Raw genomic sequence first — 17,082 nt, forward strand, 5'->3', positions numbered from 1 at the left:
CTGTTATGAGGGCGAGCCATAGAGACTTTCTCAATATCGCCCCATAACCAATAGTCGCAAAGTTTCAAATCTGGTGAACTAGAGGGCCAGATATTTGAGGACACGAAAAGCGGCAACTCTCTCTTCAAGAATGTCTGCACTGTTTTTGACTCATGAGCAGCTGCAGAGTCCTGGATGAAGATCACTTTCTGGGGATCATAGTTCTTCTTAATCCAGGGTAAGAGAACTTCCTCCAGAATCTTCAGATATTCCACCATTTTGATCTTCAGGTCCACTTCAATCAAGTGAGAGAACATGACTTTTCCATCGCTGGCAACGACTCTAACCACCATAACAGAGGCAGGGTGTTTACTCTGCATGATTGGAGGAACACTAGAAAGATCATTGATAAGTCTCGAGTTTCTGTGGTTGGAGACTTTGTCGGCCACAAACTTTTTCTCACCCTTAAAAATGCATACAGTACCACCATGGTGTTTCAGATGATTGAGTAGCAAGGGGCTTCTCTCTACGAATGGTCTTAGATTTTGCTGTAAGAATGTTACAACGTCGTCTGCAATATAACTTCCCAAGATCTTTCCATACTGCATTATAAATGGTCATTTTAATCACATTACACTTTTTCGCCAGTTCAGTCATTGACTGTGATGGATTTGCTGCAATGGACCGTTTCAAGCCACTGAAAAACCTTCTGATGCAGATTTTATCACTTCTCAGACTGTGAGCCTTACTTTGATAAACAGTTTGTTCCCCTTAAGTAATCCAATTTACCAAATTTACACTTCTAACGATTACTATGATATTGTCCCTTTGACCACTGTACACTCTTTAACCCTTATCTTCAAGTGGCCTCTAGGTCTTGATAAGTTGTGATTCCTTTGTAAAAAAAAAAAAAAAAAGGAAAAAAACTAGAAGCATAGGCAGTGTCTCTAATAATGTCTTACATCTTATGCTGGCACAGAACAATTCAGCAATAACCATTCTATGGTTAAATTCAACACTGGCACTCATTTTCTTTTTAGTATTTTTAGGTGGCTAATCTGGAACATCAGACTCTAAAGAGTAGAGCAACTAACATTTCACATTGATAATGCCACTTTAAAAAACCTAAATTGCAGATTAGAATTACTGCCAATTTATCATTTACACCTTGTATATGTATAATTGTATACACACACACACACACACACACACACACACACACACACACACACATGCATGTATTGAATCAATAAAGGTGAAACTGCATAGCCTGTTCCACCATTATGCCTTAAGTTGTTTCAGTTTGTGTCTAGCTGTTACATTTCTGCATTGTATTGCCTCCTATAAATCTAAATTTCCTTTTATACACACTAAACAATGCTTCAAGCAAACTACGTCAACTTCTTATTAAAAAGTAAATTAATATATTTATTCATGAAAAAAAGGTACAATTTAAAAAAAATTGATTTTATCCAACACTAGCAAGAAGTCCTGACGTTACCTAAAATTGAACGAGGAACTTTATACATCCTTTTTAACCTTAAGCTCATAATACCATATTACCTTTTTCATTATTCAGACCATGATGTGTATACGTTCATTCTGTCCACATATCTAAGAATAGTGTGGTATCATCAGGAAATACATCCATCTGAGACAATTTCATCAGGAGGACCGTTTATGAATATCAGGAATGGTAAAGATCCAAGAATCGACCCCTGGGACACACCCATATTAATGTTATGTTGCTTGGATGTGTGTTTATTGAGGGCAGATTTTTCTCTAAGTTAAAAAGGATCTGATTATATTAAATAGTTGTCCAATAATGTCATATAATTTAATTTCATAAAATCTTCATACCAGACCTTTTCAAAAGCTTTGCATATATCAAAGTTTACCACACTAACTTCACCTGTATTGTCCAGTGCATGGTATGTGCATTCGGAGATAATCGTTAGGATATCTGCAGTGGACTGGGCTTACCTAAATCCATACTGTCAGAAAGAGGTTTAGCATTCACAAAGTGGTAGATTGACTTTTGCAAGTCGATGTATTTTCTAGTCATTTCTGTATGCTTTCTCTTATTGGCAACGCTTTCACTCTTAGAATGATTTCTAGAGACTGCAAAATTTTGTTTATTCGTTTCCCCGACAAAAGAAGGGTGAGCCTGTAAATTCACCCTTGTTTGTTTGTCTGTCCGCACTTTTCTCAATAGCTACGCCTTGGAATTTTTAAAAGTTTTGCACAAACATTAAACATGATATGAGTAAAAAAAAAGTAACAGAACAGATTTTCCGGGAAAACTCCGGTTTTTCCCCTAGGGGTGCCTTTCGGGTTAAAATGGCTAAAATTGACACTTTTTTGCTTATTAAAAAAAATTGATGCCTTGAATTTTTATGAAATTTTCTGAAAAGTTGTAACTAACTGATTTCTATATAATTTTGCTTGTCTATACCTCGCGATAACTCTTGGGTGTGCCCTAGGGGGCTCTTTTAGGGCTAATAAAAACACTCCATTTTTGGGAATATTTTACCATATTTGTCCAAAATTTTCTGTGTATGCCTATTTAGCAGTTTTGCATAGCGTTGAACTCAATTTTAAATATGTTAAGGCCTTGGGGACTTTTGGAGCTAAATGGGGAGGGCAAATGATGGACTTAGTCATTTCTTTTTTTTTTGCATGGTGCAGAACTCAAATTAACATATGTTAAGGCCTAAAACTGCACCGTTTGTTCATTTTCACCAGGATTAGATGTCCCCTGGGGACTTTTGGGGCTAAATGGGGGGGGGAATAAAAATGCTGAACTTAGTCATTTCTTTATGCCTCGTTCACTGTGCACTCATTGTTTGCATTTATATTATAGCAGCTGAATCAATAGAATGCTTGCTGCATGTATACAATAGCAGATGAACAGATTGAAGTGAACCATTGGAGTAGGTCTTCCTCTAGAATTTCCAGACGCATGTTTCAATGCTTGCTTCGATCTATTCTGTTGCCTCATTTACATACTGTTCAGCAGGGAGAGAAGAGATTTTATTCTCTGGGGCGTCGTACAAACTTTCTAATTCTTTCATCAAGTTAGTGCAAAAGTTGGGGTTTTTTTTCTTTCTTTTTACAAAAGAGTCACCACTTATCAAGGCCTGGAGGCCATTCGAGAATAAGGATTAATGTGTCCAGTAGTCAATGGGACAATATCGTAGTAATCATTAGTAATGGAAATTTGGTAAATTGGATTACTTAAGGCAATGGCTCATCAAGAACTTGTTTACGTTAGACTTGAAGACGACCATATTGTAGTCTGCTGGAAAGCAGGGAAATGGAAGAGAGTTCCACAGGCACAGATAAAGAGTGGGGGGAATTATTGATAGTAGTTTCAGCTACACACATATATATATATATATATATATATATATGAACAAATGATTAATAAAACATGTTAAAAGACATCTTGAAAAAGAGTTAAAAACATATTTAATTTTAAAAAAGGAAGCACAAGATAAGTGGATAGTCCTTAATCCGCGGAGTTTCGAAGAAATACTGTCCTTCTCATCAGAGGGCAGGAATTAGCAAAATGCAGGATCGGATTTTGCATATAAAAGTATTTAATGAAACTACAAGTAAGTCACAGATCTTACTTGGTTAAAAAAAAAAAAGGGTGAGGTAAGGGGAATAGGAGGTAAAAGAAAAAATGAAAGTTTGGCAAGGGAGGACCATAGATTGGAGCTCAGACGAGCACATGCCATCAAAATAGTGATAGTTTTTGCAAGTTTGTAGATAGTGCATTTTAAACCATTCTAATTTATTTTATGCATATTGTTATTACTTGAACATATCACCATGATTAACTTATAACTTTTATTTCAGATTATTAAATCTACATGTACATCTACCTGCAATATTCTAACCCCTCTTGATTAGAAAACAACTTTTTTTAGTTAACAGAAAGGAAGTCATCTTTCATCATGATTATGATCGAATTCACAGAGCACTACTAACCAAAGATCTCCTAGGAGAATTTGGTTGGGAAATTTTACCCATCCTGTATATGCTCCTGACTTAGCTACCTCGGATTATCACTTATTTTGAGGATTACAAATCCGTTTAGATGGTCTCAGGTTAACATGAAAAGAGATTTCATTTCACATGAAAACTTAAAGAATTTGATAAGCGAGGCATTTATAAACATGTTGACATATAGAACAGAGAACAAAGGTCATTATTTTTATGAATAAATATTTACAAAAACAGTTCTTTATTTTCAAGATGAAATTTTAAATTCCAGAATCCTTTACACTAATCTCATATTTTGTTAACTATACCTCCAGGAAACTATGCTAGTCTGTCAATTGAAGAACACATTGACGCTCCCTAGTAAAAAAAAAAAAAAAAATCTACTGAACAAGGTTAAACATTGAAATCATTTGAGAACAAAACCTGACAACAAAATGAATCATTTGAACCGAGAATCAATGCAAATCTCTTTAGCAAATAAACACATTTTTTAAGTGATCTTCCCAAATTCAATTTGAATTTCTTTGCTTCCCATGTTTCTCTTTTCTGATATATTTTTTTGACTATTTACTTTTTTCTTAAAGAAAAAACAAACAAGCAAAATAGTTTGTGTTTATTTTCAGTTTTAATAAAAAAAAACACACACACACGCACACACTTGATTAATATTATTTTTTGTTTCATCTTTTTTGTTCTTTTTAGCCCAAATTATCTGACAAAACTGTCGGGCAACGTGGCCTTGTGGTTGAGCAAGTGAAAGCCAAGGACATCGTCCGGGAACATGCGGCCTACTGTGAAACGAGACGGGAAATAAAGAACTTTCCAGGTGAAACATTAGCTTATGTGACACCCGTGAGTACTTACCAATACCTACATCTCTCATTTATTTGTTCTTTAGTCCTTGGTCTAACCTTAAAATGCATCTGGCGGTTGGTGAGGCCTAAATTTAGAAGCTTTTGGGAGCATAAAGTCATCTCTTATTAGTCCCGGGCAGGCTTAAGAGTCAAAGATTTTGAAAGGAGTCAATCTGACTTGTAAGAATGCTAGAAATCTGTGTTAGACTTTTTAATATCTGAAGAATCAACAATTTGAATATTGCATGACTTTAAAATAAGATAGGATATTTTAAAATTCTAGGAGTTGGAATATTTTGAATTGTAGATATAAGGGTTTAATCTTATACCTTTCGATTATGCAACCTGCTCCCAGGTTAATTCTAATTCAAAGTGTCAGTGCCTGCAAGGGTCCCATCTATTGGTTTGAAAGAAACTTTCATTTGCAGTTATTTATCTACAAAATATATGCCTGCGAAACAAACTAATCTACAAAGAAATCGTATATAAAGCATAATGTACTATTATGGCATGTGTTCTTCAGAATTGTCGACTTGTTCCCTGCTTCATTTGTTGCATCTTGTGCTATCAGATCAGGCTATCTGAAGATACTGGCTTTCCTGACCTAAAATGCATTAAACATTGATGTTATTGTTTTTTTTTCTTTTTCTTTGCAAAACTCAATCATGTTCTGCAAAGTAAAAAACAAAAACAACAATTTTTCTCTACGAAACAAACCAAACATTATAAATAAATATTTGAAGATATGAAAAACTTGAATCATAAAAAAAACGTTTTTTTCAAAGTTAATCAACTCAGCATCAAATAACACAAAATGGGTTGATATGTCATAAAACAAAAACCTCAAACCAAACCTCATGAATAAATATTTGAAGATATAACTTTAAGCATGAAAACTCTTTTCAAAATTACTGGATTCTACATTACCGTAAAGGTTAATACGCCGTAAAACCAAATGACCCATCCTTTGGTTCAGCTATTTTGTTTCATTCATCGAGTGGTTTCCAGCAATTCACTTTTCAGATATTTTGTAATAATTAGGCTGTGACAACAATATTTTTTTTTTCATTTTTTTGACTCTCAAATATATATCTGATACAGTAAGACACAGTCAATCAACTGAAAACCACATCAGTCTATATAAAAATACATAAGATATTAACGGATATATACTTAAGAGTCAAAACAATGAAAAAAATATGCTGTTGTTAATTGGTTGTTTTTGTTTTACGGCATATCAACCCTTTTCAGGTTATTTAATGGTGAATCTAGTTATTTTGAAGAAAATTTTTTTGATAGAATATGTTTGTTCTTTTTTTTTTATTTTTTCAAGTTGGTTTCTATTTAACTCATAGTTGGGACCCTAACAGGTACTACCACTCCGGGTCATAGACCTGGGAGCAATATCAATTAAAGGGTGGCTCCATACTCCCCCAAAGCCTGCAGACATGTGAAATTCTCTTCCTGCTGGCTGTTTTTCTTCTACCTATAGGTTTAGTCTTTTCAATACCAAGGTCAATAGGCATCTCCTGTTTTTATTTTCTTTCATTCCTTTTAGCTTGAGTGGCTTCATGCCTTGTTTGAAACAATTTTCATAAAAAAGACAACAGTTTTAGCATAAAAATCAACCAATGATGGGTTGATATACCATAAAAATCAAAGAATCAACCTATTTTTTTTTTTTTTTGTTTTGTTATATTTATGAGGCTATCATTATTCATATCACTTTTCTTTTTTATTTTATTTTTGCTCTCTTGTCTCTTCTTAGTATTCTTTCTCTTTTTTCACCTCGATTTTTCTCTTTCATCCTCATTTTCTCTTTTTACCTTTTCCTTTCTTTTTCCCCCTTTTTAACCGTCTTTGTGCTTTTTTTTCCATTTTCCATCTTTGTAATCTCTTTTTAGCTAACCCTTCCTTCCTCTGTTTTTCTGTTTTTGATTTTTCTTTCTTTTCCCCATCCCTTCCTTTCTCTTTTTCTTTTTTAAAAATTTTTCCTCACTTTTTCTTTATTTTCGTTTTTTATTCGTTTGTTTTCCCCTTTCGCCTTTTCTTTCATTATTTCTTTATATTTTGTCATCCTTTCTCCCTTTCTTTTATGCTATTTTTCTTTCTTTTCCACTTTCTTTTTCTTACATCCTTTATTTTTCTTCCTTTTTTTCCTTTTCAGACCCTTTTCTCTTTTCTTCTATTTTTATTTATTTCTTCACCCTCTACCATTCTTTCTCCTTTAAAATGTCCTCCAGAAAAGGCAAATGTTTATTTCTCTATTTTTATGTAAATCCTGCTAATTTTTATGTTATTCATCAAAAATTGATCAATTTAAAACGAGTACAAGGATAAATAGATTTATTAAAATGAATCATTTTTAATTTACATAATTTCATTACATTTAAGAAATTTATTTAATAATCATTTTAATAATGCTTTGATTTCATTTTATGATTGTCTCTCTAATTGTATGCCGATATTGTTGAAATGTTTGGAAATTGATGATTACAATTAAGTAGTTTAAAAGCAAGTTTAAGACTTCGTTTTTAAATAATTTTTAGGCATTCAGTTTTGAAGCAAGTTTAAAGCGTTAGTTTTTTAAGCAAATTTTTTGGGCTGTCCGTTTTGAAGACGTTTTTGGGCTGTCCGTTTTGAAGACGTTTTTGGGCTGTCCGTTTTGAAGACGTTTTTGGTCTGTCCGTTTTGAAGACGTTTTTGGGCTGTCCGTTTTGAAGATACATTTAGGAAGTCCATTTTGAAGATACATTTAGGAAGTCCGTTTTGAAGGCACATTTAGGAAGTCCGTTTTGAAGCAAGTTTTTCCGGTTGCCAATTTAAAACAATTTTTGTCTAGTTGCAGCAGATTAACATAGCATAAAACTATTATTAATTTTGTTAAATTATTGTTGTAATATAAAATGTAATGTAAAACATTATTAGCTGCAAATAACATACAAAAAAGTCGATATTTTAATTGAATAAAGATTTGCTAAGAATATTAATGCCAGAAATGTTTTTTTTTTTGTGTGTTTTTTTTTTTGGGGGGGGGGGGGCTTGAGGACTTTAGATTTCTTCCAAATTTCCAAAGATTGCGATTCCTATTAATTTGTTTTTCAACCATTAAGAAATAATTAAAATAGCTGACTTATTTTTCAAGAAACCGAAATTCATTTTGGTAGATTCAGTTCATAATTAAATTATTAATATAATTTTTTTAGTTTACACTATTGCATTTTTCTATTTCAATAAATAATCAATTAATAGTATATAAAAAAATTATTGAACCTAATGGTTATAAAAGTAACCAATCAAAATTCAGTATTTTTTCAAAATTAACCAATCAGAATAAAGCTTTTATGGAAATGGATGTTGCTGCTCTCACTAATATTGCTGAACTGGATTCTACAAAACACTTCAGACACAATGAAATGAATAAGATTAATAAAATACACAATGTTTATTTTCATTTGTGTGATTTCTTCTTCACATAAAACATTTGATTTACAAACTTTTTGATTTGCAAAGAAGGTGGGTTCCCTCTATCGAGCTAGAAGACTACTCACGCCTGAGAGTATCCTGTACCTTTACGAAGCCACCATTCGCCCATATATGGAGTATTGTTGCCACATCTGGGCTGGTGCATCTACTAATGTCTCTCCCTCTTAGATAGGGTGCAAAAAGGAGTTGTCAATCTAATCGGTCCCACTTTGTCAACTAAGCTCCAGCCCCTGTCCCATCGCCACAATGTTGCATCACTGTGCCTGTTTTACAAATATTTTAATGGAATGTGTTCTGATGAATTCGTTTCACTTGTACCCCCTCGACATACATATCCACGACAAACCCGCTTAGCAATAAGATCTCACCCCTTCGCTGTTGATGTCCCTAAATGCCAGAAAGCTTTCTATTCTAATAGTTTCTTCCCTTGAACAGCTGGACTTTAGAATTCCCTTCCTGCTACCTGCTTCTTGCTTCCCTGGCACTATTGATATGCAGAAGTTTAAATATAACATAAACAAATATCTTGTTAATCTTTCCTAGACATGGCCCCAAATGGTAGCCCCTTATGTCCAAGTGGTTATATGCTTTGTAAGGGGTGAACATGAGTAAAAAAAACAAACAAACAAGATACACAATTCATTCTGCGAACGTCTTTACGAACGAATTAATCAGAATTTAAGCCGTTTAATTTAGTGAAGAACTCGTTTTTTTTTCTCGGTTTCTTCTTCTCTTTGTTGACATTTCTTTGTATTTGATTAACTCTAAAGTCTCAAACAAACTTTTATCTACTATTCTATAAAGGACAATTGTCTGTGATTAAACTTAAAAATCAAGAACGACACAAGGCACACCTGCAAAGCTGAGATATTCTTTTACAGCATTACCGCAAACAGAATATGAACACTTTTATTTTTAATATTTATTCTTTTGAGGGTCAACAAGAAACAAAAGTTGAGGGGGGGAGTGAGTCAGAGTTAGGGTTAGTTAGTTTTCTGGGGGGGGGCTAACATTTAGTGTGATTTTTTTTTTTTTTCTATAAACTTTTGGTTTTAACTTGTACTTTTTGATCTGACGTTTGGGAACGTAATGTTTTTTTTACCTACATATATACATACATACATATATATATATATATATATATATATATATATATATACATACATACATACATACATATACATATATATATACATTGTGATCTTTTGCGTCATTCACTTGTATGTTTTTCTTGTTTTGTCTTTCAATTGTTTAAAATAAATTTACACTCACACATAAAGTTAAGTAATTTTCTTGCTCTGCCGTTGGTATTAAAAGTCTGTTTTTTCTATTTTAAAATGATTAAAACTAACTTTTTAATATACTCAGTTATGGATATATGAGCGACTTCATGAAGGTTTACTAATTTGCATATTCCTTTGAAAAATGAACTTTAATTACTAATTCATTTTTTATGGTTTCTTATTAGATGATTAATTACATTACACTATTACACTAAATTATATTTATACATAGTTTCTACATTCTGCATAATTGCGTAAAATCTAAGATGAAAACGGTCTAGAACACGAAATATTTTTTATATATCTACATAAAAGTCTATATAAAAGTGACCTTGTCAGTGTATGTGTGAAAAATCTCTGCCAAACTTCTCTCTGAATATTTGATCTGCAGATTTTAAATTTCATATATGGGGTATTTGGTCTCATAGCATAATTTTGATTTGGTTTTTAACCGATAAAATTTGGATTAAGGGGTTCAAATTAAAAAAGAAACTTTGACCTTGGTCTGGCGTAAGTAGGCTATACCCGTTTTTCTGTGCATTTTTTTTTTTTTTGTATACATATGGATTTAGGTCATATGCTAACAGATAAGGCTGGATAACTGTGTTTTAGTTTCGATTCTAGCTGATAGCACACAAGTCGTTTTTTTTTTTTACTTTTGAAATCACTACTGTATATTAGGTACAATATAATAATTGATAGAGAATTGTCTCTATCAATCTACATGAATAAAATTATATTAAAACTAAATCTACATGAATTAAAATATATTAAAACTTATTTTACGACCATGTAACACCAGGCGGTTTACTCGTGTGTGTGTGTATGTATATATATATATATATATATATATATATATATATATATATATATATTTTCTTTTTCCTCCCTGATCTTTCTTATTTATATTTATGCCTCGGTAGTAGAGTGAAAAGCATATCTTATTTTTCTTTTATTAATATTATTGGAATTTTTTCCTTTTTCTCTTGTACACGTTTTTGTGAAATATTCCATGGATTTCTGCCTTTGGATTATTTTGGACCATCTTCCAATTACGGGATTTCCTTGGATTTTACTTGTGCAAATGGAAATTCAATTAACTTTCTTGAAGTTATATTTTTGGATTTTACCGTCACTGGATTATTTATCTTCCACCAGACTATCCATTCACGTGTAATCACCTTTTTCTTCACCATATTCCCTCTGCTTCACTTTTTTGTTATCAAGTAAGATCTTTGACTTACTTGTTGTTTCATCAAATACGTTTGCATGCAAAATCCGATCCCGCATTTTGCTAATTCCTACCCTCTGATGAGAAGGAAAGTATTTCTTCGAAACTCCGCGGATTAAGGACTATCCACTTATCTAGTGTTTCCTTTTCAGATTAAATATGTTTTTAACTCATTTCAAAGTGTTTTTTTAACATGTTTTATTAACTGTTTGCTCGTATATATATATATATATATATATATATATAGCGTGTCAGGAGGCGATAAAAAAAAATCCAATAAAGTGCTCGATCGTGGATGTGAGAGCTGAAGATACAATATTTATTTCAACACTATATATGCATATTTCAAAGGCGTACCATTAGTTTCATTGCATTGAATCAACCATAAGAGGTACGCCTTTGAAATATGTATATATAGTGTTGAAATAAATATTATATACAAGAAACACTAGACTAGCTGAAAACATTATCAATAATTTTCCCCACTCTTTATCTGTGCCTAAACCTAAACATAGATTCCATGATCAAAGCTTCTTTCTTAGAACTGCATGCCTGTGGAATTGTTTTCCGTTTTCCTGCTTTCCATCTGACTACAATATGGTTGTCTTTAAGTGCAACGTAAACAAGTTTCTGATGAGCCGTTCCACTTAAGTAAACAAATTTACTGAACTTCCATTACTATTGATTACTATATTGTCCTTTTGACTACACTCTTTAACCCTTATCCTTGAGTGGCCGATTGGTCTTGATAATTGGTGACGCCTATGTAAAAAAAAAAAAAAAAAAAATTTATATGTTCCAAGAAATCAAGTCAATAACAACCGGAAATAATGTGCAATCATATCAGAGACGAAGTTGAATTTATGACTAACTCTCCTCTATTGAACTGATTATATATCTGCAGTGTCCCGGACAACTGATTTTAATTCATATGCTCAACCTTACATTATAGGGGTTAGCTTTATAATTAATTACCAATTGTTCCTATTTACTTGCCTCCTCACAAGGGCAGAGTTAGACAACAGGGCGGTTTTTAATGTGGAGAAAATCCAGCTCCCCAAAAGGGGCACTGGATAGGAACAATAATCATAATTGTCTCACTCATGAAGGATTTCTCAACTGACCGAGGACAGAAAAGGTGAAGTGTAGCATCAGAACAGATACTACACTGTGATATTGGCTTAACATGTTGTTGTTGTGTGTGTGTGTGTGTGTATATATATATATATATATATATATATATATATACACACACACACACACACACAGAGATACAGAGATACAGGACAGAAGAGAAACATGTTTATATTGGACAAAAAAAAAAGAGACAGAAAGATGTACAGAACATAGATGCTATTGAGAGAGGGAGAGAGGTAAAACAGAGATACATCGATAGAAGTTTTAACAGAAAGATGTTACACACACTTTTTAACATTTCTATTTTGTTGCTTATGACCCCCACCCCACCTTTCGGGCAACGCTAAGTAGCCATGCTAGTCAAATCTAAAAGACTTGTATGACATTTCTAAACAGAAACCTTAAAAAAAATTATCATTGCTTTTTCCATTTTTAGCACTTCTACCATTGTTAACCCCCCCCCTTAAAAAAAAAACTGAGAAAGCCAGCTTAAACATAAAATAGGCGAATGAGAAAAGATGCAAGAACCGTTGAGTTTTTCTGCCATCTAAACCCAAATTCCTTATACTCCTTGATTTCGGTTTCTTTAAGAAATCGAATTTTTAACTTCATTCTCTTTTCAGTTCCACCCAACGTATTTCGATCGTTAGCTATTTAAATCCTGCTTTATTTTCTGAGCAATCAAGTCCGCCTAAATTTTAAAAGCTTGCTTTAAGGCAAAATAAAAAGTTAATGAGTTTAATGTTTCTATTTTAATGACTCGTTGTGATTGCTGTTGAAGAAGGTGTTGACCATATGTTAATTAAATGCCTTGCTCATTATTTTGAAAGCTCCTTAAAAGCAGCATCGGTTCGAGTTTAACGACATCCAGTTACATTTAGATTCTTCCAAAATTTCCTCTATAAGGAGGAAGATTATTTGAAGACATAATTCTCAGAAGGAAATTTTATAGTATTTAGGTTATTCAAATGATTTAGATTATTCAAATGACTTTGCTTATCTTGAATGTTATTCTCACGTTTTGACAGATGTAACCTCCAATTTTCTTCAGTTGCGTTGCACCACACGTTCTAGCGCAACGGATATAAGTGCGACATGGTAATAATCTTCTGATGGTTTGAAGTTTCAATCCTCACCACTGACGATACTAAGAATACTATTATGAATGACTTAAGATTTGAAAACATTAACCTGTGTATGTCTAATGGAACGAAAGCTAGCTAACCTTATATATTAAATAAAGATTTGTTTCAAATTATATGCAGATGCCGAAGTTCAGCAAGATATTCCTGAAGAATGATGGAGGTTACATCGGCCGAAATGTTGTAAGAATACTATCCAAGATGAAAATATAGTCTGAAGAATACAGAATTTTTGTTTTTGATAATATTTTATTTGAACAGACATCTAATCTAAATAATGTAAACTATAAATCCTCATCTGAAAAATTCCAAAACATAAAGGCAATTTTGTTAGAATTCTGACAGTGTATAATTGGCCTAATGGATGCAATCACAGACCATGGAATAATATGTAATTTGAAAAATCGTGTCGAGTAGAGAAAGGTAAAGAAAAAAGTTTTAAAAGAAACATCTTATACACACTTAAAATTTTATTTTTGTTGTTTATAGTTCCAGGTAACGCTGAGTAGCCTTACTAGTTTATTATATAAAGTGCAGTCGTTCGTTTGTTTTGTTTGTTTATCCAGCTAAAAGTAAAAAACTACACAAGAAACCCGACAAAGCTGATATATTTTTTTCAACATTTGTCTTAGACAGAATATGAGTATATTTTTTTTTCTGTAATATTCATTCTTTTGAGGATTATTATAAAGAAAATGTATTAGGCAACAGTTAACATTTAGAATAACGATTATTTTCTTTTCCATAGACCTTTGGTATTAAACCACACGATATTATTGTACTATTACTCTTTAGACAGAAAAGATACTACACTTTTATTCTAACTAAAAAACCAAGAAAGTCTATTCTAGTTTGATTTCCTATTTTTTAGTTCACATTCAGCACAACAGTTATATCAGATTAAATTTTAAAAATATCTTTCTTGCATTGAACCTTTGGTGATTGACTATCCCCTCTTTTACAAAATGGGTGGAGGGTGTTAAGATACGTCCGAACATAGATTAAATGGTATCTCATGGAAATTCCGCGTTTGTTGCCTTGATCTATTTGCATAATTTACAGTTAATGATATTTCGTTTGAAATAAATGTCTATCAGGATCAATGTTATTACAAATAAATGACTCTTTCTCCTTCCATGAAAATAACTGCCATTAAATATCCTTTGAATAAATAAAACGAATGTCTTTTCTGTCTTTATAGAAAACTAACAATTAATATCTTTTTGAAACAGCAAATATTTTCCTTTATCTTATGGTAAAAATATAATTATCAGATACATATACTTTTACAGTTTTATTTAAGTTTTCTATTGTGACAAATCGTTTGAAAACGTACTCTTTTTCTTGCAAGTAATTGGCAGCTAAACTATATGTTCTAATAAATATATTTTCAGCGATCGTGTGAGCTTATATTAAAAAAAGAAGTGTGAATGATGATAACGTGTGCACGAATATAAAATTTAGTAAGAATATTACGGGTTTTTGACAAAAAAAAAAAATTTGGAGTAAGTAAATGTTGATGCAATTAGTGAGATATATAAGATATAAAACTTGCCATTATTTACCTGAAATGGGACAGACTAATAATATAAATGTATATTCGGTTTGTGTATTCCTTCTTTTTGCGGACTGTTATTCTCATCTTTATATTATTTTTCACTACGTTTCGGCCAACTCACACTCTGGCTTTCTTCAGGTGACTAACCACGACAGGGTAGGAATGCTGAGTCTTGTAACTATATCCCCAGTAATTACTGCCTTCCATAGATGTTATCTCACCACGTTTTGGCCAACTAATCCTCTGGCCTTCTTGGAGAGTATTGAAACCGCTATCTTCAGACAATGCTCACCTGGAACCGTAGACATGCAACGCCTCTATCCATTATGCCACGGGGTCTGAAGGGCGATCAAGATGGGATCTTATGGTCTTATGAATCCAATTTTATGTTCTTATCTGGTCCTCTATTGCTGGGCCCGTACTGAATAGTATTATATGTTTACAATTTTTTTTTGTTTTTTGGAATCGTTTGACTTCAACATTTTTGCATTTATTCAAAGGATAAGTTGGTCGAAACAGTAACTATGAAGATGAGGATAACAGTCCTCAAAAAGGATGAATACACACATTCTAAATCCTCATCTCCAAGGATGCCAAAATAAAAATAAAATAAATATATATATATGAATCCGGTTTGTTCAAGTAATTTTAAAGAAAACTTCGAATTTAACTGTTAAAGAAAAGAAACCAAAAAAACTTATATATATATATATATATATATATATATATATATATATATATATATATATATATAAATACTTTCAATTTGTTTTTACATAAACAGTAATATGTTGCTACACAGTCATGAGCATGTTTCGGTGAGTTAGTTACTAGTAACTAGAGACCTCTTCAGGCGATATAGCTTGTATGAAAGCAAACTTTGTAATAAAAATATTAGGTTTTCTTCATCATAGAGAGTTAATATCAGGAGGTTCTGTTAAATGTTGTGAATATATATATATATATATATATATATATATATATATATATATATATATATTAGTGATGGGACGATGCCAAAATTTTTCCCGATTCCGATTCCGTTCAAAATTTCCGATTCCCGATTCCGATTCCGATTCTTGTAAAATTTATACATATTTTATTAGAGATTTTTTTTTGTTTGTTTTTTCGTAAATTTTCAAATTATTACATAAACCCCTGGTTAATGTCCGCGTATATTTTATCTCAAATGTTTGCCTTGTAATTGATTAAAAATTGTAACACAACAAAACATTTATTTTGATTTTAAAACAAAGCTATATTGTACCAGTTCGTATTTACTGTATAACATGCTACTTACATGAATAGTGGAAAATATTCGAAGATTGGTAGGCAAAATAAGAAAACGATGTAAGAACAATATATTTAACAACGCCACTTAGCAAAGCCACATCTCATTGTTACGAACGAATTTCTAAATAATAATATTACTATTATGAAAACCATTTTTAACGTGAGATTGCGTGAGCTTTCTGTGCTTTCTCTCGCAGCTAAATCCCTATTCCAAAATGAAATATTACTTTTATAGATTACGTGTTAGAACATTTTTTTAATTGGCGGAAAGAAAAGCGATCATTTAGAATTTAGAGTGTAAGATCAGTTTCGAATATAAATTTAACGTAAAATGATCATCATTTCTGGCCATCCTAATTCTTTATGGATATTAACTAAAGTGTTTCCCACTAAATTAAGTTCGGTTTGCAACATTGTAAAACCATGTGTAATCGCTTAAAAAGTAGACACCCTATCCCCAATAAGCGCACATAATTTAAAATTGGTAACACACTACAGCTCATGTTACGTTATATTTATTTGTGAAACTGACCGTCTATTTTAAATTCCTAATCGTTTTATATTAGTGTTGTGTCGATTAATCGGAATCGGGAATCGGATAAATCGGTAATTTTGGGGGTATCGGAATCGGTATTGGAATCGGAAAAATTTGTGCCTAATTTCCGATTCCCAAATCGATTCTTTTAATATTTTTAAAAAGTTCATTTTCAATTGTTTGTACCGATTATAAATATTTCTTTCTTTTAAACTATTAGTAAAACTAAAGAAGATCTAAACTTATTTTATATGCGTAAAATAAACAAAACAAAAATTGAAACTTTGCGAAAATTCGCTAGGTAACCTTTAGAAGAATGCAGTTTATTTTCAAAGTAGCGAAAGAATTGTCTAAAATTAAAGAAATATTTTGCCCAGAAAAATAATATCAAACATTATTGCTAATTAAATGAAAAGTAGAATATAAAAGTGTTGGGTTTTGTCGGTATGTTTGCTGCTCCCTCACTCGGCAATCGGTATTGACAAATATAACAAGCCGTGCATGCATGGTCCCTCTCTATGTGAGGAGGGGGGATCGAATAAAGTGATAAAAAAAGTGATACATAACTGATAA

The 17,082-nt window shown here is 32.1% G+C and overlaps 1 protein-coding gene across 2 annotated transcripts in view; it reads left to right on the top strand.

Moving 5' to 3' along the window:
* The window catches only part of LOC145295965 (chitinase domain-containing protein 1-like), a 156,149-nt gene that overhangs the window by 68,918 nt on the left and 70,149 nt on the right, over positions 1 to 17,082 (top strand). For both annotated transcript variants that reach the window (XM_080141878.1, XM_080141879.1), the window contains exon 3: positions 4,693 to 4,842. In XM_080141878.1, the coding sequence (XP_079998004.1) occupies positions 4,693 to 4,842 (150 nt within the window). The remainder of the gene's footprint in view (positions 1 to 4,692; positions 4,843 to 17,082) is intronic.

Source organism: Euprymna scolopes, chromosome 16, assembly GCF_053919585.1.
Source record: "Euprymna scolopes isolate OS-2025 chromosome 16, ASM5391958v1, whole genome shotgun sequence".
NCBI classification, from domain to species: Eukaryota; Metazoa; Mollusca; class Cephalopoda; order Sepiida; family Sepiolidae; genus Euprymna; species Euprymna scolopes.